The 25,459-nt window shown below is 39.5% G+C and overlaps 1 protein-coding gene and 1 long non-coding RNA gene across 2 annotated transcripts in view; one reads left to right on the forward strand and one right to left on the reverse strand.

The window, feature by feature from the left end:
- The window catches only part of ESRRG (estrogen related receptor gamma), a 276,236-nt gene extending 268,253 nt beyond the window's left edge, over positions 1 to 7,983 (reverse strand). Inside the window, exon 1 of the mRNA XM_015405927.1 lies at positions 7,928 to 7,983. Within this exon, the coding sequence (XP_015261413.1) occupies positions 7,928 to 7,983 (56 nt within the window). The remainder of the gene's footprint in view (positions 1 to 7,927) is intronic.
- A 349-nt stretch (positions 7,984 to 8,332) lies between these two features.
- Positions 8,333 to 11,625, forward strand: LOC107105881. Its single transcript, XR_001482355.1, has 3 exons — positions 8,333 to 8,490; positions 9,878 to 10,041; positions 11,383 to 11,625. It is a non-coding gene; the product is annotated as an uncharacterized LOC107105881 (long non-coding RNA).
- Positions 11,626 to 25,459: the final 13,834 nt, after the last annotated feature.

A 25,459-nucleotide genomic window follows, 5' to 3' on the forward strand; every position in this document is an offset into this window, starting at 1 on the left:
CAATTATTTGAACACGGAATCCATTGTAACATTTCCCAGGTTTTTTTTCAAATGTACCATATTTACTCGAAAGGAAGACAGCCTTTAATGTTAAATGACCCTCCCTAAGAATGTTATACACACACACACACACCACTATTAAGCATAACTAACTTGCACATGAATCTTCTTTGATGGCATACTTGGAGGGGGACTAGGCTTCTATTTGAATAAACATAGTAATCTCCTGGGTTGTTTATTTGTTGTTGTTGTTGTTGGAAGTCTTTGCTTAATTTTATGTACTTGTTGGTTCACTAACCAAGATGGACCAAGCTTGCAAAAATGAATTTCTCTGTGTGTGCTTTGGATATAATACCTTCTTCATTTCACATCACCTGGGAATATTTAATAAAGAAACAAAACCTTTCACTTCAGGTTCAAAATAAAACCTATAACAAACCTCATGAAATTATGAAGCATAGAAATGTCTTCGAAACAAATAAAAGGGGCAATGCTGTACACATACATAAAGGTCAATCTCTGCATTCTGACACCTTATCCATAAACATAGTGTTATTTGAACACCAGTTTGAAAAAGAGACAACTATCCTGCAGTATCGTATACAGTATCAATATTTCGCTAGCTATTGTAATATACCAAAATGCAAGGGGAAAATAATTATAACAACTGGTGAGAGCAGCGTTCCTCCCCCTAGTACTACTTGTATTAAATAATGAGAGAAGAAAAGAACAAAATACTAGGGGTAAGCCATCTTCTCTTCATTGTACCCTGTGTTAGAACATAGGATACAACGAAGAGAAGATGGCTTACCCCTAGTATTTTGTTCTTTTCTTCCCTCATTGTTGAATACAAATAGTATTGGGGGGAGGAACTCTACTCTTACCAGTTGTTTTAAATATTTTCCCCTTGCATTTTGGTATATTTGGTATATACCTTTATACGGGAAGGAATGCAACTATTCTGAGTATTGTGAAAATATTTCATGTGGCTTTTCTCCATTATATTTGCTAGAATCTGTACATCTCTATGGCCTAAGGAAATACTGTTTGAATTTCAGTTGCTGAATTTCTGGATGGTTATCTATACATTTATTTACACAGGCTGAAAAGCAGCAATCAGTACACACGCAACGTGTTCTCATTCTAACCAGAGTCATCAGTCTCTGATCACACCTATTAAAATCTCTTTGTAGCCCATGCAACATCTTGCGACAGCTTGACCAGTTGTTTAAGGAAAGGGTGTGTGACAGAGCAAAGCTAAATCGACACATCTGTGATACTTCTGATGCCCCTCAGCATGGCTAATATTAATTTGTTTTCTTTGGCTAGGTAAGTGCTGCCAAAACATATTACATATGGTATGTTGTTCCAATCAAAATGATGAAAAGGAGATGTGCACTTTTGTCTCACGCAAAACAACATGAAAAGACACAGAGCAGTAAGTGAGATCGCAGTCAGCTTGCAAACCAATAATGGTGAGAAAGACCTACATGGATTTTGCTTTAACATTTACTTCCACCGGGACTTTGAAGGAAGGTCCCTCTGATTTCAGTGGCTTGAATCCAAAGAGCTCTTTGCCCTGGGAAAAGACTTTATCTGAGTTTTTTGCTGATTTCCCCTCCCCCAGCTTGCAGCCTCCCCCATACCCCCCAAAAACTGGCTGCAGATAATTGAGGGACCTCCCAGAGGGACTTTTTTGGTGGCATGACAGACAATGGGCGGAGGGAATAATTCCCCTCTGCACACAAGCAGAGTGTGTTCTCACTCATGCAGCAAGATCTGTGGATCCAAATTTACTTCCAACTATGCATTCTTAAAAAAGGAGGTTTAGAGAGCTGTTTTGCAAATTTCCTCCCTCAAATTCCCAGCTTTATAGTTATTAAGGACAGTATCCTTATTTTCCATTAATAAAAAAAAGTTCAGATTATATTGACATGTAAGGAACTGCATTGCCAACATATTTTAATATGCATAAGTAAATACGCAGAATTCAGCAAAAGAATAATATATAGATTGATTTGTTTGAAGGATGAAGTAAACTCTTGATAAAATACAATCCTGGAATACCAGTTCAGTGCAGTACAATGAGAGTCACATTTACAGTTCAGTGGCACCTTGATGATTTATACAATATATTCCAGTATAATGTTTTAGGAGTTAGAGCTCACTTCACCAGATCTTGCAGAGAGGGAGGGGAGAAAGTATATGTATATGTTTCTGTTTGGAGAGTGTATGGTAGGAATGGGTGCGCATTTTCCTTTTACAACCATAGCTTTTAATTCAGTTTTAGTGTATCTCTCCCCAAACCTTACTTGGTGTACATATTAGTTGTATATAAACCAATAAATAGTGGTGGGATAAAAGCAAATGTCTGGGGGGGGGGAGTGGGGATAAATATGAGGTAAAACTTTCTTTCAATAAATTAAATAGAAATTAAGAGAACTGATTTTTTAAAAAATAGATGAACTTATTGCTAGTACTAACTTGTTCTAACTGAAGAGGACAAGCATTTCACAACTATGAAGAAATTCACGTTAATGGCACAGATTCTATATTCTACGTGAGCAAATGTTGCTATCTTAAGCCCAATAATTCAGGTCTATCCTGCTAAAATAAATGGAATAATTGTATTCATTTTTAAAAGATTGTAGTGTTTTAAGGAAGGATCAGATTTCTGGCTTAGTTACTATGTAAAAGTGCCATGATCCCTTAAAGAAAAAAAAAGTTAGGTTTTATTATTTATAGTTTTACCTTAATATAAAATTTGGTGGAACTGGAAGGAAATTCAGTAAAGAATTTTTCTTTGACATTCCAAGGACATTCCAAGGCAAAATATTAAGAATAGGAAAGCAAAGGTAGAAGAAGTCTGTGCATTTAATAGCGTATGTTTACACTGAATTGGATTTCTAATTTTATCTTTAGAGAGTTATACTTTTAGTATTAAATTAACCCTGTGTCATAGAAGATATGTTTTAAAATGCAAACAAAATTCACAACTCTCGTAATTGATGAATAAAGAAGTTCATAATATATTATAGTACCTTCTGTTGTACAAGAATATGGACATGAAAATGACGGCAAGCTGGAATATGCATTTAGAAGAAATTCAGTGAAACCCGGTACCTACATATATTTCCTTTCTTCAAGATTACCAAAATAAAGGCAATAAAAGTCCAGAAAAATGTTTATAGGTATATACTATATCTGGTATATCAATGATTACAATACATTTAATATATACCTTTCATTCATAAGGCACATACACATGCGTAGCCACTATTGGCTGTGATTTCAAAACAACAACACAGAATTGTTTATATAAATCTAAATAAACATTGATCACTCCCAGCCAAGATGCCAAATTTTAAAAAGACAACACGGACACCTCACCACCCAAAGTGGAGAACATGTAAAATGAGGATGTCTGGTTACCAGAGACTGCTGGTTGTCATTCCAGCACTATCAAACATATACACATGAGTATGATTGGAGACAGAGAAGCTAAATATTTCACTGTCAGAGCATGTCAAGAAGTGCAATTCATTTCTCTCTCATGTGCTTTAGGACAATGACAATTTAATACAAGGCCAGTGGATATAAAAGAGATAAAAACCAAACCAGCCCAGCATAATCACGGATTTCCTCCTGAGAGCTTGCTAGGGCTAGAAAGGCACTAGGTAGAGATCAACATTTTATTACAGCCCCCACCCCCGCATCTATTATGAAGCAGAGTCCAAAGCATAAGCAAACAACTGAGTCACTTTAAACTTCCAGTAGGATGTATGCTGGTTCATTTTGCCACAAGTTGCTTATGTCCGGCATCCAAGCATCTTTACTGACTTATAGCAGGCTAACAAGAATATTTATAAAGGGGCAAGGGTTTGAAAAGTGTCAATAAATATTGGTGTTGTTCATTTCTATTTGTTTTTGCAATGAGATCAAAGCCAAAAGGTCACTATGCATCAGAAACAGTCAATACCAGGAAGTCTGCCAGGCTATTTAAGCTTGCTATTATTAAAAATTAGAATACAGCATCATATTATTATACTTTGATTTTATATACTGCTAGGCTGTGCTATAAAGGAGAGGCTTCAAGAATTGTTAAAAAAAATAACTACAGACAAGTTACCTTCTGCATTTGATATATAGCACCATGTATTTTAAAATTAATTGCAAAAGTGTGGCTTAGCTAATGAAGCAGTCCTTATCTTTCCTCAGCAGTCCAAGCGGAAGTATATTTTTTTTGTGTGGGTTTAATATGCTTTTCCTTTCTTTAAATACCCAAAGTGATATTCAAAGTAACTTCATACCACTTGAAAAATAACATAATTCATCCCCTGAATTGTTACCAAAAAAAGCTACAGGATGGAAGACTTAATTACATCTTTCTTTTTCTGAAAAAATAAAAATATAAGAACTTAACATTCTTGATGTTTAAAGAAACTGATCAATGTATTACTATGATTTAGATTCCTGAAGAGTCAGTTTATCATATGCCTTTTAAAATACAGAAATATCTTAAGCGAAGGGAAGCTTTATATGGGACAGCAAGTCGGGGGGGGGGAAATAACTGTGGGAAAAAATGATCATCCATTCAAGAGAATTAATGGGTATTCACAAGGGCTTTGCTAATAACGCAGGTTAATTACTGCTGCAACAAACCAGGCTCAGTAAATAAAAGAGCAGAACCATAAACACATTAAAATGAGCAACCATCACTAAAAAAGGGGTCAGGCCCAGCAAATAAAAAGCTATCAGACAGCCATTTTAGCACTAGATCCTTGCACTGTCTACCCGCTTTGAGAACTTGCAGAAAAGGTATATGAACAACAGAAATCCAAACTGGGAAAATATTGGTAGCGGTGGAGAGGGGATTGCATAGCAAGGCCCTTTTGAGTGTACATGCAGTGACTGAACATGAAAAACAATCCATTAATTCTCTTTTTTTCATGCTTACATCTTATATATTTAGGTTAGAGAGACAGCACACTTTAGTTTTGTCATGCATGCTGACTGCATATTACATTAATACACAGATTAATACACACACGCACAGATATTTATGGGACAACTATCACTTCCATTATATACGGAGACTTCACACTAAGGAGACTAACCCACACTTCAAATATTTTGAGATCAATTTTTTTTTGTAATAATAGCTATGATCTAAAGGAAAGGGGAGGGGGGGAGCAGGAAACTGATGAGGACCTCTGGCTATTTAATGATTCTTAATAAATATGAAGAAATTGCAGATTCTACAAAACAGCTCTCAAACACAATATTTTTGAAATTATACATTGTGAAATGGATGTAGAGTCTCTCTTAGCTCAAGTTTCTTTTGTCTCCCAATTTCTTACATCAGACATTCGCAATTTAAAATTTCTGCCATACATCCTAAGTTTCTTGGCATCTGTACATTTCTTTCATGTAGAGTAAACCATGGGGGAAGGAGTGTCCTTTTAGATAATGTGTACATCCCCCTCCCCATTTCAGCACTGTTGCATTTTAATAAGAAAAGCATGGAAGAGGTTCAGATTCATGAAGCAGACAGAGCCACAAAAGGGAAATGTACACAGGGCACAGAAGGTATCTGAAGTCACAAATCTATTTGCCGTTCTATGCCCGGCATTCAGAGATCATGTTTAAATTTACTAAGCTAGTTCCTCCCCCCCCCTCCCTTTTTTGGACTGTTTCAATTGCCTTCCCTTCTTCCAACAGCTGTGACAACTGTTAAAACAGTCAGTAAAATTAAGTCCGCTCTATAATCCTTTAGTCAATGTTACATTTTAATCAGAGGTTGGAGATTTTATATTATGAGCACACTGTTTCATTTAGAATGATTAAATTGAGACACATATGTCTAAATCAGCAAATATATTTATTGCATCTGCTTGGCTATTAAGTGGTATGGGAAATTATTAGCATTACAGTTTCGCTGAAAAGGCAAAAGTCTTGGTCACAGCTGGCTTTAAGTTTTTTGCATTCTTTAGCACGCACTATCCAGATATCAAAGCATACCTAGTGATGGTCAGGCAGAGGTCTGCGTGTTGCCCAAAAGTCCTGTCAGTTTTTAGTTTGATGCTCTCCCTCACGCTCCACCATAAAGTGGAAACTCTAGCAATCAAATAATCTGTTACTTTTAACTCATCCCATAACTGCCTTCATAGTTCCGCATGCATCAAATGTCACAGAGCCAAAACACAATTACTAGCAATATTAATACCATGTAAGGCTCTGTGGTTTATTAATTGAGACAGAGAGAGAGATGTGTTGCTGGCCATTAGATGGGTCTGCTTGTCCACTGAACCACAGATCCATCCAACCATACATCCGGAAGACTTTTAGCAGAGGGGGGGGGGAGAGAAAGCTAAGTGTGTGGGGGGGTGTTGCCTGCGTGTGTGCAGAATAGTTTCTACCTTCCACTGGAGCCAAAAAGGCACATGCCCTGATTTCATTTAAATGCACCTACTTTAAGAGGCTTATCAAAACTAATCATTCAAATTAGCTCTAAGACGGTAAATTCAAGAAAGCTCCTTAAAAAAAGAACATCTTCCTAACTTTAGAATCACTCCCCTGCCACCTCCCCCACCAAAGACAGCCTCCCGTTTCAACTTGGAGTGGTGACAATTGCACTTATACCCAGATTAATAGAGTTTAAACCACAGTGTAGATAAACTTACTGAGTACTGATCTATAAACCATCTCTCACTGAGCGTGCTTGCTTACTACTGTTTATTTACATTCTTTTGCAGGTGAACTAGGAATCCTGCTCCTTATTGCCCCCCCCACCCCCACCAGACAACAGTTTCCCATTGGTAAGCTCTTTTATTGCCTATATTGCTTTTCAGCATCCTAAGCACTTTTTATATCAGACTTAATTGCATCTAGCCACTGTGATATGCAGACACTAAGGACAGCTAGTGGGCATATACCCACAATACACTGTCACTTGCTTGTACAGTGACAGCACACATTCTGTTTAGGGCTCTATAAGATGAATCAATGACTGCATGGTTATTCAGTCCAAAATTAAGTTTACAACTTGCCTAAGTTCTAGAAAACTTAACTAATTTGTGGATCTCCCCCTCCCCCATTGCTTGCAAAGGCTCTGGAAAAGCATGCATTGAACTATGTGGAATTTACATGAAATGTACTGTACATACATCTCTTTATAAATTAGTACTTCACTGTGTAGGATAAATAAAGTAATACTAAATAATAAGTAAAGGATTTGTAAAATGCTGTGTGCTGCAAAATCAGCAGTATTCCACTTTTTTAAAAAGAGAGGGAGAGAGAGAGAGATGAAATCAAAAAGTGCAACACTCCCCCCCCACACACACACACCATTTAATAGATTTATTTGCTAGTAAATGGCTGGAACATTAGGTTAGACCTTAATTACAGAGCACTACCCTTAAAGTGGGGTTAAGCAGTTGGACTGTTCTTTCTTCCAATTGCACATGGCAAGAAATCTCAAAAAGATCCAAATTTTTATCAAACTGCAAAGGTTCTAAATCTTGTTTGAGAATATATCCTTCTTAAAGTATCTTTGGGGAGGGGGGAGAAATTGTGCTTTCTGAAAGGTCTATTTTAACAATTCACTCCGCATTTGTGCCAAGTGCCTATTCTTAGTACCTGAATAAGAAGGGACTGTCACTCACACAGCTGTTTTACTGACAGTCACACCGCTTCGCCTCAAAGGTAACATTGTCGGGGAGAGAACAATTCTCCACTTATTGAATTAGCAGATAAAGCAGCGCACAGAAAGAGACAAGACAGACACAAACAGCACCACTCATGCAAACAGAAGTCAGAAGGCATTACCCGAAACAGCAGTAACATTGGTCGTTGTTGCCCCCCCCCTTAAAAAATTAAGTGAAGGAAAGGAAAAGGGGGTTGGAGGGGAAAGAAGAAAGGTACCTACTCTTCTTCGTAGTGCAAGGAAAAAGACTCAGGAAGGCAAAGTTCTACCGAATCCATGTGCGCTCGGCAACCATTATTTGTGCACCCCAGCTATAAATCAAAGTTTCCTTGACAGAGCACAGTGCAATTAACACAAATGTTCTCCTGGTGACAAGCCTATAGGCACAGCCAGTTGGGACCAAAAGCTCTCACACTCTCCTAATCAAGGACTTAAAGCCCCGATTGGAGCTTATAAATATGAAGTAGGGCTTTACATATGCAGTCCCACTGGCCCAGACGGAGACCGGATTGGTAGGGCACGAGCCAATCAGCGCCGGAGAGAACAGAGGCTGTACAGATTGAGCGGTGCTCGGCAGGTAGAGCAGGGTGGAGGGGACGGGAAAGGACCGAAAACTGAGCACACAGATCGAAATGATGCAACGGTTTTTAAAAGCCCGGCTCTTAACTCCTAAATGGCTAGCTTAACTCGTTAGGTGACCATTGCTTTCTGCTGCTTAAAAATACACTTTGGCAGGAAAGAGCGCACCAGCCTCCCTTTATTTTTTGTGAAGATTTCGTCATAAGGTATAAGTTTGTGCTGTTCTCGGTTCCGTTGCGTTGTCTGCTGTTATATTTCTGGGTTTTTTTCGGCGCTCTCGTTTGTTAAAACCTAACGAGATTCTTACAGCACTATCCTAGGCGTGTTTACTCAGAAAGCAAGTCACCCTGAGTTCAGTGGGGCAAGTTAGCCTGCATGAGACTGCAGCCTAAAGACACCCTTAACTTTGAAGTAAGTCTCCACTTAACCTAATGGGACATTTCTGAGTAAACTTGCATTGGATCAACTGACTGCTTTCTTATTCGGAAAACACTTGAATTTGATAGAACTTACTATAAACTGGTTTTGGAGCTTTTATGCATACTGCAATCTTAAACATAATTAGCAGTTAAGGCCCACTGGAATCTGCATTATATACCTGTGAGTAAACGTGGATGGTTAATTTTCTGTTGTGTTATCTTCATGTAATTCGCCTAACCTGCTTTATACTTTTAGAGTTGTGGAAATGAATGATACATTACAATTGCTGACTATGGGAAATATTTAACATCAGCTGAGGGGAGGGAGGGTCCAGCAGTAATGCAGCATCAAGGAGCGTGTACCTACCTGTACATATATATCAATGATGTTACTGTGGGCATACTTTTACTTCACTCTTTATCAAAGCTAAAGAACAATACACTGTTGATCAATATCTTCCATAACTTTTTTCCTTTAATATTTGTCCGGTTGATTTAAAGGAAATATACTCTGAAGGAATGCAGCAGGATAGTCTGAGTAGGCTTGGGAGTATGTCCCTTTAGTGATCCTAAGGCTGCAATGCTGTGAACATTTACTTGAGTATAAGTTCCACTGAACTCAGCAGACACTCTTCTGAATAGACAGGCAGGAGAGAGGGCTATACATTTGTTTAAATGTGAATACTTTAGTTTAACTGTGTGCACCTTGAACTCCATATATACTAACATGGATATGTAGACAACAACCACAAGGATATTTATTGTCAACGTGGACGAAAATATATCCTATTATTCCCATACATGTCTGCAAAATTATCTCTCGAATTCTGCACCACAAGCTACTGGCATGTCAGGGCTACTGACCGAACCAACTTAATGTAAATAAATAAATATTAAATTTCAGGCAATGTTTATACAAAGCTTTAAAAAAAAAAAGAGATGTATCCCCCCCAAAAAAATTGTGGCACAGCATTGTTTTAAAGTGTTCTTTGTTAACTTAAACATATTTATATACTATACTAAGTGTTTGGGTTTTTTTAAAGATTGTATCTGCTGAAAATAAAGAGTTTCTGCATATGGTTAGAAAATAATTGATGCAACCTTAACATTGGAAAACACAGAATTTTAAATAATTCAGCTGTGCTGCTTGTACCATTTCTTTCTTTCCTGACAGAAGCACTCCATGATGTAAATGGCATAATCTTTTAGATCAAAACAAATCAGTGCGCACCCTTAGAATGTATTAATGCCATTCACAAATGGGAATACAACAGCTGTCTCCAAATCTATTTGACGGCTTTTGCCCAAGTAAAATGACAGAAGAGAAGACAAATACATGTAAGTGCAGTGGACGTGCTTGCGTCTCTTTGTTTTGTTGAACAACTTCCAGTGTGTCATTTCCTTATTCCCCTATACAGTTTGGAGGCTGGTTCTTATACATGCAGTAAAACATACATGGCAGTCTATATGTTAGTGCAAAGATCAACAACCCACACAGCACAAACTAAGGCTTTCACCACTGAGGGAAAGTAGATAGTAAAAACTTAATTACCAGTAGCATTATGCTGCCTGTATTGCTAAATGTGGACTCTAATTAAGATGTAAATTTGGTCCTGAGCAGTGAATTAAAAGCACTCTGAGATGCATCCCATCAACCATTCCAGAGATTTACTAAACAAGCAAGAAGTAAAAGGCTCATATTAGAGCCTAACATACTTTCTTTATTTCTTTTTTAAAAAAAGATTCAGTGTTAATGAAGATGTACTGCATTTCCATTTCACTTACAGGTAACCACAGTCTGTATTTTTCCAACATATTAAAGTTCATTCATTAAAAACATTCAATATACTGAAGCTACGTTGTTGTTTAAATTTACATATATGTTCAATAGTTATTTTGGCACATGAGTTTGAAAATTTTAAAGACCATGCATCTGTGTTTAAGCACGATCCCTTCCTAGCTGAAATAGTTAAAGTTGGCCCCGGTCACACAGAAGGTTTTGGCCCGGGAGAGGGACAGATCGGGGGCACAGCAAATGGGCGCGATCTCACCACAACATGTGGGAAGTGGCGCGCATCCATCCCCGATCCGTCCCTAAAGCAGGAAAACCCGCTGCAAAAAAGAACCACCTACAGAGGAGGACTTACCTGGAACGCTGCATCAAGCGTGGCCATGGGATCGCCGGTGCGCCCGTCGTCCGGAGCAATCCAGGCTCCCGGCGGAACTGTGCATGCACAGACATGCGCAGTTCGGCTGCTGCGCTCTTCCTTCAGTGGCTTCCCCCCCGGCATCTAATCGTGCCAGGGAGGCACTGCGCGGCAGCTCAGGGGATCTATATGATCCTGCCGCCCCATGTCTCTTTTGCGGCAGCTTTCAAAAGCCGCACTTTGCCCATACTCTCCCCCCCCCGGTGTGGCAGGGGCCGTTATCTACTGATGCACAGCATCATGATTATTTAAAATCTTAATTAGAAATAAGAAATTTACCTCGTATTTTCCTTAGCTTCATTACAGCATGATTATAGTCACTATGGGAAAATCTCTGAAATACTGCCTTTTCTTTTGCTCTGTCTTCCCATTTGCTATGCTTTCCTTGTTCACATAGTTTCCACTGTCCTTTTGCTTGTCCATGTCATCCACTTCCCCATCACCAAATTAACTATTGCTATCTTTCCACCAGACACCCTGCAAGCATCTGTCTTCGCTGATGGTGCTGCCACTTAGAAGACCACAGCCATAGCATAATTTATGCATTCATGAAAGGCAGTTGGCCTGTTCCTCTGGGACTGAAAATGTCACCTCTGCTAGACCAGGGCCTGGAATTTCAGCTGCATTCTTGAACTTGTGTTGCCCAGTTACTGTTTGATTACTTTAATACAAGAAGAAATAAATAATGCAGATTACCAGATATTGTTAACTCTTTTATGAAAAAGGGGTTCGAGCGGGGTTGAAGGTAAATAAATAAATAAATAAAAATGCTTGTTCTGTTTTATTAAAGGGTTTTTTTAAAGTCTTGTAGAAGATCTAATCAAGGGGGGAAAGCTTGTTATAGAATTTGCAGAAGACGTTAAGTTAGGTTTGTAGGCTTTCTTGTGCTCACTTGTCTACATTAATGCTAAATCAAAAGCTCCAGTCTAAAACCTTACCTCAAGGACTCTGCACAAAGCAACAGTAATAGAATCAGGGCTGAAAGTGCGAGAGAAGCTGTCATGAGTATCTGCACCAGTCAATGAGCACTGCTGAGCAGTGTCTACATCTTTACATCCCTCTATGTGTATAATTATCTCCATGTAGAGTACTGTACATCTTTAAGCGCCTTCACACTTAAGTGCTACAGACATCTCATTGCATCCCAATTGCCAGACTCCTAAACCATAGCTACCTCAAGGCTACTGAAGTAAAGATCCCGTGGCACTTTGCAGAAGCAGTACAGTTAATTATGCCAAGTATATATTTACTTAAGGAGCACTGGAGGGGGGAGGAAGCCTGGATGGAATATCTGTATCATCCTTTATGCCCTCAGAAACATTTTTTCCACCCCAACATTTCTTCAATTAAGTTTGCATTAAATGTTGTAAGCCACCCTAGTTGTATTAAATGAATGATGAAAGATGAAGACAAAATGTTTCCTGTGTTTAGTGTAATGTGAGGTAATTGGTCAGAAAGATGTCAGAACAACATATTTTAAATAATGTTAATGAGCAACAGTTGTAGGACTGGGGGGAGGAAAATCCTTGAAGTCCCCGCGCTGCAATTTTTTTGATCCTCACAGTCTCATCTGCAGCTACTGACGGTTGTTTAAAAGTCATTAGGACTAAGGTATTAAGTTGTTTTAGAGTTTCAAAATTCATCTTTTATACTTCTTCAGAAGTGCAGTTCATCTTTGAGTACAGTGTACATTTTCTCACTTTTCAAAGCAAGTAACAGTCTCTCTCTCTGAATTTCTTTTGCATGCTTCTATATACTTTGGCAAATGGTAGTAGATTACTACTTTAGAACCATCTGCTGCTTTCATTTATATTTAGCAGAAGTAATGACCACCCTGCCTGGATTTTAGGCAACAACCTACAACACTAGAATTTGCTTTCAGTATCAGCCATTGATAAACATACACAGATTTGTGCATGCACACAGACACACAGCATTTCCCTTTTATTGTACCTTTAAATGGAAGTATACAACATTTCAGCAATAAGTCACAACAAATATTTTATCATCAGTGCAGTACAATAGATTAACCGCAACAGATACGCCATGCACCAAGGCTGACCACTATTAGAACTTTGATGGAGAAAAACAGATCCTCTTTACACTATTGTAAGTGATATTTGCTCAGTTTACCTTAACACCTTTAACAAAAGAGGGGGATGGGATAATTACACATACATTGCCTGAGTGGGAGAAAAGTTTATTCTTGCTAAAACCAGTACATAACCAAAACACATAAGCCCTTTTCACATTACTGTTCTAAACCAGATGTTATTAGTTGCTGGCCCAATTTCGAGTAACGCAATATAGGGAAAGAAATACAGGCAAATATTCTTCCGTTAATGAGCAGGCTCTTAAGTGCTATGGTCATTTCAAACAGTGCCGCTTCCCCCCCCCCCCGTGGGATCTTCCTCAGACTTAAATTCTAAGGTGAGTGCTATAGCTGTAGCACTCACCTTAGAATGTTTTCTTAAGTACGAGGAAGATTGTGTGGTGAAAAAAGGGTGGCACCATTGAAATACATTGACTCAATGGTGCCACTGTAGCACTAAAATGCTATAGCGGATTAGCATTATAGCACTCACCTTAGAACATATTTTAAAAGTCCAAGGAAGATACGGGGGGGGGGGAGCAGCACTGTAGGAAGTGCTATGGGCGTTCTAAACAACACACCACAGCAATTCAGTAGTGCAATGAAGGGGTTGAAAATTGAAAAAAGCAGTTTCCCTTAAAAATGCTTCAACCATGCTTTGCTAACCCAACGCAAGCAGATTTGTATGAACAGGTAAATAAATTCTACTAGCAGCTGGTTACTAGAACAGGTCTGTCTGAAATGACAGAAAAATCCATTAGCAATTAGTTACTAAAACGGAATACAAATGCAGTTTGAAAAGGGTCATTCACTTTCCCCATTCCCACATTACTACATCAAATTCTTTTCCTACCACATGGTTCCTCAGAGAAGCATAGTGTTACTGTCTCAGACTGCCAAGGAGAAGATGACTGAGGGAATTCAGTCACTCTCTTTAATTAATACAGGATTATTTCACTTTCATTTTGTGAAGCTAGTAATATGACTGGTGGAATGTCAGTAAAAATTAAATCATAAACTACTGCAGTGCTGAGGGGAATGCTTACTTCAGTTGTGGAGTATTCCCAGTGGAAATCTTGAAAAATCTTGTACATATTTACACTGGTAAAATACCACATGCTGTTACATGGGATACTGAATGATTTCAAGAATCCATATGGCATGTAACACAGAGTTAACATTTTACAATTACACATTAATAAGCTGATTGAAGGTTGTTTTCTGAGTACTAAAGCACCACATACTAAAGGGAAAAGTACATTCAAGGTCAGCATTGCATTTTGGACAATATTAGCTGGCATTATATTATGGTAATCATATTTTAAATATCCATATAGAAAGAGCAAATTAGGCTTTTCATAAGAAAGATGATTGTGATAAACATCAAACCTAAAAGGAAACAAAATTGTTTTATTTCTCTGGTAATAAACTTCTGTCCCTTATTGGTACTATGGTGCTTGTTCTAGAAATAGTCACTACATTATTTTGCTTTAGAGTTGTGTTTTATACTTCAATGACACTGTGTTTCAGGAGAAAGCAATTGTTTATTCCCTCACATGAATTTCAACTGACCCCTCTTTTCTTCCGTTCTATGAATAAAAACAGTATCAACAGGCAGGTACCAACAGCCATTCTGGAACGAGATTAGGAGTGTAATTCTGACTTAACTGTGGACAAGATCTGATGTCTTCCCCCCTTCTCTCCACAGCTTCCTACCTAACTGGGAGCTCAAGGCACTAAAAATAGAAAAGAAGATGGAGTGCAAATATTTCCCCAGTGAAAACACCAATAATCTTTACTGTGAGCTGACACGAATTGCTTGTTACACTGCCCTAGGATATCATGGCCTGAAGCGACAGCATGCACACACAGAGAGAAACACACTCAAAGACACTAGACATCTCTAATGCTACAGTAAAGTGTAATTGTATGTGCATTTTTCAGTGGCTCTCTGAATAATTAGGTATAGTTCCAGTTGATGCACCTACTATCCAAAACCCCATCATTTGTAGCCTGCCAGAATTTTCCCCTAAACACTTTTGTTCATCTTTCTGTCCTTTACCTCTTCCTCTATTCACTTTTCCTTGGCATTTTTATTATTAATGTTATTGCTATTATTACTGCCCAAGCATAAGCTGATTCGCGAGGGAGCCTGTGTAATTTAACCCCTGAAGCGCTAAATTTCTTCACATGTGCCAAAGACACAGGTTTGTTGTTGCCTCTAGCAATATCCCAGGAAGACGAGTGATGGCGGTGTCATATCATCACATAGTGACTTAATCTACTGCGACACCCTGGGAATGGGCAACTGAAAAGATTTACAGAAGGTGAGTTTTAACTGCATGCAAAAACAGTGTTCCCTTTCTCCAACAAGCCAGAGTCACCTGGATCAAACTGGAACAAATTGCATCTACCCATCCACCCAGTTTCAAATATTAAACGCCATGTCACACAATCATCCTATTTCATAAACAGATATTCTAATGTAGGATATCTTTGCAAAAGTATTTCTGTAACACATTTCTTTCTCCTTTGTTCTGTTTATGGTACCTGATTAAGAAGCAGTCAGAGGGTGCTGAATTGCTGACTAGTACAACCTAAGTACTAAGGGAAAGAGCCTAACTTCAGTTTCCTTTTTAAATTGTCATCAGAGGTGCGTTTCAAAAACAACTCTAAAAAAGGCAGCACTTCTTCATGATGAGAAGGAAATGATAATCACATTTCAATATATAACTGCAGTAAATCTTGACATATTCAATGGAAACTGTGAGCATTGCACTAGGCTACATGCACACTGCATAGGGTGACAGACACAAGTGATCTCAAGATCTAGGCCCAACATCTGCCTTGCAGAAGATATTTCCCTAAACAACTTTATTTCATCATTTGTGTCCCACCTTTTAACCATGTAAATGTACTAATTCATGTCAGGGCTGATTCTGTACTACTGCAGTCTTTCCTTTTTACAGTTGACTGTGCTTGACAATAAGGCAGGGTCCCCAGCAGTGAATTTAGTGTTATAAGAATATAAGAAGAACCCTGCTGGATTTGACCAAGATCCCATCTGGTCCAGCATCTGGTCTCCTACAGGGACCAACCAAATATCTCTAGGAAGTGTACAAGCACAGCAGGAAGACAAATGCTGAGCACCTAGTATTTAGAGGCACACTTGTCTTTCAAATACTAATATTAGCAATCGGTAGACCTATTTCCTGTGAATAAGTCAATTGCTTTTTAAAGAAAAGCCTTGTAGTTGTCACACTAAATAAAAAGTCAAGGGAAAGTTATCTTCACAGAGAGACAGTGACTAATACATAGACATCTGTGAATGCTGGTCAGAATTGTGCCACTTTGAAAACAGATCAGCCAATATCATAATGCCCCTATATAAATCAATGGTGCGACCTCATTTGGAATACTGTGTGCAGTTCTGGTCACCACACCTTAAAAAGGATATTATAGCTTTGGAAAAAGTGCAGAAAAGGGCAACTCGAATGATAAAAGGGTTGGAACACTTTCCCTATGAGGAAAGGTTAAAGCGCTTAGGGCTCTTTAGCTTGGAGAAAAGACGACTGAGGGGTGACATGATCGAGGTTTATAAGATTATGCATGGGAAAGAGCAGGTAAAGAAAGAGGTACTTTTCTCCCTTTCTCACAATACAAGAACCCGTGGGCACTCCATGAAATTGCTGAGCGGTCGGGTTAGAACGGATAAAAGGAAGTACTTCTTCACCCAAAGAGTGATTAACACATGGAATTCACTGCCACAGGAAGTGGTGGGTGCTACAAGCATGGACGGCTTCAAAAGGGAATTAGATAAGCATATGGAGCAGAGGTCCATCAGTGGCTATTAGCCACAAGGTATAGCTAGGGGCTCTGGGGCAAGTGATGCTCTGTCTTCTTGGTGCTTGGGGGGGGGGTCAACAGTGGGAGGGCTTCTAATGTCCTGGCCAGGAGTAAATGAGAGAACATAATTCTAATGTGATTTTTAAAAAAGAAACAACAAAAATGGCTAGAGACCTTTCCATTGTCGCCTGAGTTCTGGCCCACTGCCAGATCATTTCTATTGATCAGACAGTTAGTCCTATTCAATTATGCAATTGTAATCAATAGATTTAGCTCTATGATGTATAAATGCTACACCTATGTTACCCAACTTAATTCATATGCCTACTAACTTTAAAAAGTGTTCAGTTTCTATCATTATGAATAAACAGAACTGGGTTTCTGGAAAATATTATCTCTGAACAGCCCCCCCCCCTTTCCTGGCTCATGGCAGAGCATCAGCTCTGCATGCAGAAAGAGCAAGATTAAATCTCTGACACTTCTACTTAAAAGGATCAGGTAATAGGTGATGAGAAAGGTCTTGAGACCTCAGAGAGAGTAGACAATAGGGTTGCCAGCCCCAGGTGGGAGCGGGGGAATCCTCTGATTTTGTGGGTTCCTGCCCACTGCTGGTCATCTGACCAGCGGGGAAGCCCCACCCCAACAGTTACAACCCAGTGTGACATCCCTGACATGATGACATCACATTATTTTGGGCAAAACTCTATGGTTACCATAGAGGCCAGCAATCATTCAAATGTTTTCCATACCAAGATGCCGGTACTACTTTGAAAGATAAAAGATTCTGAAGCAGGCGTTTTTACACAGTATATGTGGATCAGTAAGTGTTTGGTGGTGGGGGGTAGTTTGAGGGTATGTTCTCTCAGATGAAAAGCAAATTAAACATTTCAGTGAAAACAGCAGAATGTCACTAATTATTATCTCCTCCCTGCTAAAACCTCTTCAGTGCATTATCAGGGATATACAACTTGTGCTGGAAGACAATCCTATCCTTGGGAGTAGGCTAGTCCTTGCTTATAAAAAGCCTCTCAAACTGAAGCAATTACTTCCCATCAATAATGGACCACTCAGAGTTGATATAAATGGAAGAACTAGCTCGTGTAACACACTGTATCCACTGAAGTGACATTTTCAAAGGACCCAGCATCATCATCCATATTTAGAGTTGCCAGCTCTACCTGGAATACCTGGAAATTTGAAGGGTGGAGCCTGGAGAGGGTGGAGTTTGGGGAGGGGATTTAGTATAATACCATAGAGTCCAACTTTCAAAGCATAATATACAATAACAAAAAATGAACAATATATATAGTGAATGTAGACGGTGGTCTCCGGAATGGTGTGCCGTTTCGACAACGATCTTCTTCTGAACCCTATCCATATTATCAAGCACCCATTCACCTGCACATATTCTAATTTACACGGTGTTGTAATATGAAAGCAATGCCTTACTGCAATTTACATTGGCCAAACTTACACATTTAAATAAGTCTCAAGCCTCAAACAAACAGCAGTTAGGCCAAACTGCAAGAAAATAAATGGACATAAAAAATGGAAACACTCAGAAACAGGGGTGGGTGGGGGCAAGTTCAGTAACATATTTAAATGCTGTAGTATTTCAGCACAAGAATTTCAAAGAGAGACCCCACCATGAAGCTGCTGAGTTGTATTTCATACACAGATTTGATTCTATGAAATTTAGGGCTTTTCCTCATTCTTGACTTACTCCTGATTTTCTTGACAGTCAATCCACAATCATTGGAATCAGTTTAGGCATGGTTCTTCTGCATGTCTGCCCTCCCTCTGCATGTTCACAGTTGTGGGATTGCCTTCCACACATGCCTTACATAATAGATTTTCAAGGGAGGTTACTGTTTTCAACAGTGGCGCCATTGGTGGTGTCACATCAGCACCCCCTTTTATCAAACGTGAACACACCTTTAGGGATAAGGAGAAAGAGTGATGAGGGAGTCCAATTGACACACGCAAGGGCACCATCCCCTGGATGAGGCTACACATGGCTATTGTGGAGAGTTGATGTGAGCTTTCCCATACTTGCCTGTCTTTGCATGAGAAAGCCTAAAAGGGGAGCAGCTCTGCCCCCCATCTGTTTATGAACTATTTATGAACGGCTATGTCCCTTTCAAACCACTCTACTTTTTTCTGCCACACGAATTGCTTACCCCAACAGACATACACTAGGGCTTTTGCATTTTTGAAGGGAAAAAAGTCACTAAAATATTGCTACATCACTATACTGCTGCAAAAATTCCCAGCTTTCATTTTTTGTTTTATTTTAAAAAGTAAGTCTTTAGCCTTTTTCCTGGTAGAGACAAAAAGACACAGGTGTATCTCATAAAAACATAAGAATATAAGAGAAGCCAGTGTTGGATCAGGCCAATGGTCCATCCAGTCCAACACTCTGTCCCACAGTGGCCAAAAACACCAGGTGCCATCAGGAGGTCCAGCAGTGGAGCCAGGATACTAGAATCCCTCACACTGTTGCCCCCCCCCAAGCACCAAGAATACAGTGCATCACTTGCCCCAGACTGAGAGTTCCCACCTATACCTTGTGGCTATTAGCCACTGATGGACCTCTGCTCCATATGTTTATCCAATTTGCTCTTGAAGCTGTCCATGCTTGTAGCCACCACCACCTCCTGTGGCAGTGAATTCCATGCATTAATCACTCTTTGGTTGAAGAAGGACTTCCTTTTATCTGTTCTAACCCGACTGCTCAGCAATTTAGTTGAGTGCCCATGAGCTCTTGTATTGCGAGAAAGGGAGAAAAGTACTTCTTTCTCTACCTGCTCTATCCCATGCATAATCTTATAAACCGTGATCATGTCACCCCTCAGCCGTCGTTTCTCCAAGCTAAGGAGCCCCAAGTGCTTCAACCTTTCTTCACAGGGAAAGTGTTGAGGGGTGGGGCCTGGGGAGGGTGGAGTTTGAGGTGGGCTGGGAACTCAGTGGGGCATGGGCCCACCTTCTGAAGCTGTTGTTTCCCCCAAGGGAACTGATCTCTGTAGTCTGGAGATCAGTGGTAATTCTGGGAGGATTCCAGACCCCACCTTGAATTTAGTAATCTGATGGATTAAATTTTTTAAAAAGTAACAAAATTATTAAAACAGCAAGGGGACCTTAAAAGCCAGCACTAGATACAAATGGCAGATATATACCTATACATATAATAAAAGTCATAATAGTTATAATAAAAGTCTCCATTATGCAGGGGGCTCTAGAGACTTCATTTTTTAAAAAATGAAGCCTGGGAATTCAGAGACCCTGCTAAACCTAAATGCACACACTTATACTGATATAAAGGTTGGATTTAAAATTTTTTTAGAGGAAACTACTTCTCTTCAGGTGCTTGTGCCATTTTTATATCCTTTTAAAATGGTGTCACTGTCCGCAGATTGTATCCATGGACACTGTCATGTCTAGTTTGGCCCTCAATCTTGGAAATGTAGAAGCTTGGCTTTAGTTACTCATTTATGAAAGGCACTTGATAGCTGTTTCCATTATTATTTTTTTAACTTCGCAAACTTCAGAACTGAGTTTGCACACTGGAAACAATCTCAGGTCCCAAGTAAAAGTATAGCTGAATTAAAAGGTGGTCCTAAAGTTTCAGCATCACCTCATCTCATCCATACTGTGGTTTTGAGATGTGCACAAAGCATGAGCTGCTATACGTCATACTAAGCAATTATCAGTAAATTCATAATTTTTTAAATCACAATGCAATCTTATGCAGAGTACCTCCAGCCTTAGCCTGTTGAAATAAATTGGCTTAGACTGTAGTAACTGTGCAAAGGATTGCACTGCCAGACCTCTAGACAAATATACAGATAAATATGTGTACAAAATTAAACAATTTGTAAGTGAATCTTTCCACTCAATTCATTGCCGCCGCCACCCCCCCCCATTCCCCACTGTTTTGTTATGACAAGGTATTAACAATAAACTTCTTAAAGCCTTATTGTCTATTTTCTTTTGTACCGTTTACATGTGGTACTCATCATGATTTTGAAATGCCAAAGTCTTTATTCAGTAGTACTTTGGGCAGTAAAACAAGAATTAGTTCTCTTTCAATATCGTCTGAATACCTTAATAAGATTTAGAAAATTTAGAAGTGTAATTCAGAACTTAAGAAAACTTAGAAGTGTAAGCTTCTTCAGGCAGAAGTGTGCTTTGCACACAAAAGCTTACACTTTGAATAAAACTTTGTTGGTCTTAAAGGTGCCACTGGACTCAAACTTCGTTCTGCTGCCTCAGACCAACACGGCTACCCACCGGAATCTTTTCTTACTGAGTTAGTCACTTGTAGATCACGCTTCAAAACAAGTAATTTTATTACAAGTTTTTAGATGGAGTCAAGTAGTTAAAGAAAATCAGAATGTGGATATTCAGCTACTTAGATGGTTGAGATTCAAGATGAAAAGACTGCCTAGTTTTTCTGCCAGCTTGTACAGTACCTTTATTTCCTCCATAGACCCACTTGCAAATCAGACTATAGCCACAGTAGGAGTCTGGAGTCCATGGCTCCTGACTTCAGTAAGGTTAGTCCTTGCCTGTTAAAAGGCTCCCCATTTGGATTACAGTCTTTTTATCGTTAATAATCCTGACCTGTCCAATTTTTAAAAATCTTGCTACAGTCCTATCTCCGTTATGAATTAATACCAGTTTGGTACATGGGGTCTGCTATATAATTAAAGACAAACAATTAGAAGTCCAAAAATCTAATTGTCAAACAGTACATAGAAAACATGCTCCCAGTTATACAGCTGCAATCCTATGCAGAGTAAAACCACTCTATGCCCATTCACTTCAGCAGGCTTAAACTGGAGTTCCTCTGCCTAGGATTGCACTGTTAGTTTAGGTAGTTCAGGTAGCACTTGATAAGGGAGTTAAAGCTGGCACTATGTAACAATAAAGGCATCTTGTGAGAGATGTATGTTTTCTTTCAAACAGCCCTTTCTTTTACCTGTAGCTAATTTTAAAAAGCCCTGGCATCCATGGAAATTTTCTTGCATTCAGAAGACCAGTAAGAAAAGTAACAGCACAAATTTATCCCCCCCACACACACACACTCACTCCAGCATAGCCCCCTTATGTCACATTTGCATTTCTATTCAGCTGCACTGCCTGACAATGAAGCAAATGGGTTTGCCTTATCTGTACAATTCTGGACAACAGAGATTTCTAAGCCATACAAAGGAACAGCCTCAATGTTCAGCGTTCTACACTTTCTTACTGCAGCCCCCCAAGATCCTGTGGGGAATGCTGTCACATAAACACCTGTCCCTACTTTGAAACAAAAATCTTCAAACTCTCACATGTCATTTGGGGGAAAAAACTAATTTAAAACAAAACAAAATATTCAGCATTAATTTCTTGATATAAGCCAAAATTAAGAGTCCAGGGTTAATGTTTTAAAGTTAATGCTAAATGTAATTCTATAATCCAGGAGTACGAAAACCTTCTCATACAATTCTAATAAACTGATTTTCCCCCTCCACTGCTCTCTTCATTCTCACTGTAGAAAAATGTGATCTACATAAAGAAACTAGTTAAACCTGCCAATTTGTGGTAGTTTTTATCACATAAAGTTTAGAGAAGGCAATCAAGATGATGCGCTCTTTCACAGTCATGTGAGAGAAATTCCATCTAATGCCTTTAAAATTAATATCTTCTCACTGATGTTAAAAATGATACCAGTCAGGCACTCTATGAAATCTCCAGATCAGCTTTGTGTTATGCTGAGACTTATATTAGCTATAACAGACTAGGACCTATAAAGGCAAGAGAAGTTCTAATTAGACCACTTTAAAAACATCCATGCTTCATGCTATCTCATATAACAAAGTTTGAGTCTAGTGGCACCTTTAAAGCCAACAAAGTTTTATTCAAGGTATAAGCTTTCGTGTGGACACACACTTCTTCAGATACAATAAAATGGAAATTACCAGTCCTTACATATAGGTAGAGGCTGAGCAGTAAATTAGGATTTACCTATATGTATGGCATGGTAATTTCCATTTCATTGTATCTGAAGACGTGTGCATCCACACAAAAGCTTATACCTTGAATAAAATGTTGTTGGTCTTACATGTGCCACACACTTCAAACTTTTGTTCTGCTGCTTCAGACCAACACGGCTACCCAGTTGAAGCTGTCTCATTATGTTAGTTCTCTAACATGTATACACAAATTGGTATTTTGAACTTTCTGTATGCTGTTTAATGGGTCTCTGACCGTAATAAGATGATGATGATGATGATGATGATGATGATGATGATGATGATGATGATGATGATGATGATGATGATGATGATGGGTGGTGGTGGTGGTGGTGGTGGTGGTGGTATTTTGAACTTTTAAGTCTCCCAGGAATAGCTTGGGGGCGGCATTTTGGGCTGCACCAGTATGGGCGAGGGTGAGAAAGACATGCTATATGAGCAGAAAAGATTCTGTCTTTGGAAACACTACTATGGACCCAAACCAATGAAAGAAGACATCTCCCCACAACATACTTTTCTATGACATTTTATGTAATTTTCAATACACTCTCCAAAATCATGGAGTTCTTCTATAAAGGTTTTCTAAGGAGAAAGATCAGTAAAGGTGAACAATCTTTTACATAAAGATAGTGCTGGGTTGTCCTTTGTTTATCTGGGGCAGTGGCAAGGCCAAGAAGATCTAGCCAGTGCCCCATGGGAAGTGAGTGTGCACCCTCAAACATTCTTCAATACCCCCTTCAATGTACATGGATTTGGTAGCAGCTACATCAGATTTCCTGGCAGACAACGTTAAGATAGAAGGTTTGAGAGCCACTCTCTTAGAAAATATTGAGGTGCCACATAACCCTTCTTCTTCCCTTCTTTGCCTTGCAATTAATTTTATAACCGAAGTGAACATAGCAAGGAGAACCTTCTGACTTATATTTGGGGAGTTTTCAAGAGGTATGTTTTTGACCAAGATAATTTCCTTCTCAGGGTCAAGAAGAAGAAGAATCTCAGTAAATGATTTGAATCTGTGGTAAGATTTGTTATATTCAAACTTTTGTTGATAACATTTAGTATTATATTTGTGATACTCTATAATTTTTGATTCCTACATAAATATGAGATTTTATATTGCTAACTTATTTGTAGGTTATGTCGTTTATTTTTAAACTGTTCTGTTTTATTCTTTCTTTTTTCTTGTACTTGTGTTGGAAAATTAATAAAATTAATAAAGAAGACGAAGAAGAAGAATCGCCATTACAGTTATTAGTGTGGTCAGTCTGTTCTGTAGCTGTAGAGATGTAGCCTTAGGTTTTGTTATTTTGTATCTTTTCCTGTGTACCCTTCCCTTAGAAATAAAGATTTTTACCCAGAAAGAAATGCCTCCTGTCTAGTGAAGCAAAGATCCATTGCAAACTCTGAATATCTAAGTCATTCAGGAAGGCCTGGAGCTGTTCAGCTGCTGCTGTCTCAGCTACCTTACCCAGGAACAGAAGATTCGACACTGGGCAGTAAGTTGGCCAGACCGGAAGGATTTAGAGATGTTTTCTTTAAGAATGGCCATTCCACTGCCTCCTTTAAACTCCCTGTACCCAGGGACAGATTTAAGACTCCTGTACCCAGGGACAGATTTATGATGTGTGTCGAGGGGGAGGGCTGTAGTCCATCACCACCAGCTTTTACCAGGTACAATGGACATGGGTCCAAGAGGCAAGTGGTAGGCTTCACAGCACCCAGGATCAGGGGTCGTTTCGTAGAAAAAGAGCTAGGGGAACTCATTAGCATAACCTGCAAGGCCGGTGGGAGTGCAAGGAAGCCCCGCGAAGGCCCTCCCTGGCCCCAGGCAGGCAGGGGTGGGGAGAGGCAGGGAGGAAGCAACTTACCCTCTCTCTTCTCCTGCCTCCTCCTGGCTGAATGAGGGCTGGAAGCGGGGCGGCCAGAAGCAGGGGGCGGGGCTTCGTCATGTGCCCCGCCCCCATACCTCACCCGGGGGTACTGCGATCCCCCCCCGAAATGATCTCTGCCCAGGATCCTGTCAACATCATCCTGGGAGAGTCAGCTGAATTGGTCCAATATCAGACCTGATGAAGGGGCTTCCACATACTGTATCTAAATTGGCCAGCAGATCCTGGCAGAGCAACAAGACCTTATCTGCAAAAAAGTTTGCAAAAGTCTCATAGCTCATTGCCGAATTTCCAATATTTTGAGTTTTCTCAGAGACAGAAGTTAAGAACCTAATTACCCTAAATAATTGTGTCAAGTGTGAGCTTGCAGCCACAATGGAAGTCATATAGAATTCCTTCTTTACTGCCTTCACTGCCATCTCTATGGTGCCAGTCTGGAGGAGAGAGGGCATTGGGGGCGGGGGTGATCTCATCAATAGCTTCAGAAAGACTCCTATACTAGTCTACTATCAGCACATCCAATGAGTCACCAGGGGGCATCGGATCCTGCAGAGCTTTCTGGAAACCAGTTGGATTCATTAGTCTCCGTGAGCGAGCATAAATCTGCTCACTGCCTAAGCAGGAAGGGGCTGGGGCACGCAGACGGCTCTTCAGGACAAAGTGGTCCGAGCATGATGCTACGTCAATAGTAATTAGTCCCCACGG

This window comes from Gekko japonicus, unplaced genomic scaffold, assembly GCF_001447785.1.
Source record: "Gekko japonicus isolate JY-2015 unplaced genomic scaffold, Gekko_japonicus_V1.1 scaffold279, whole genome shotgun sequence".
NCBI lineage: Eukaryota > Metazoa > Chordata > Lepidosauria > Squamata > Gekkonidae > Gekko > Gekko japonicus.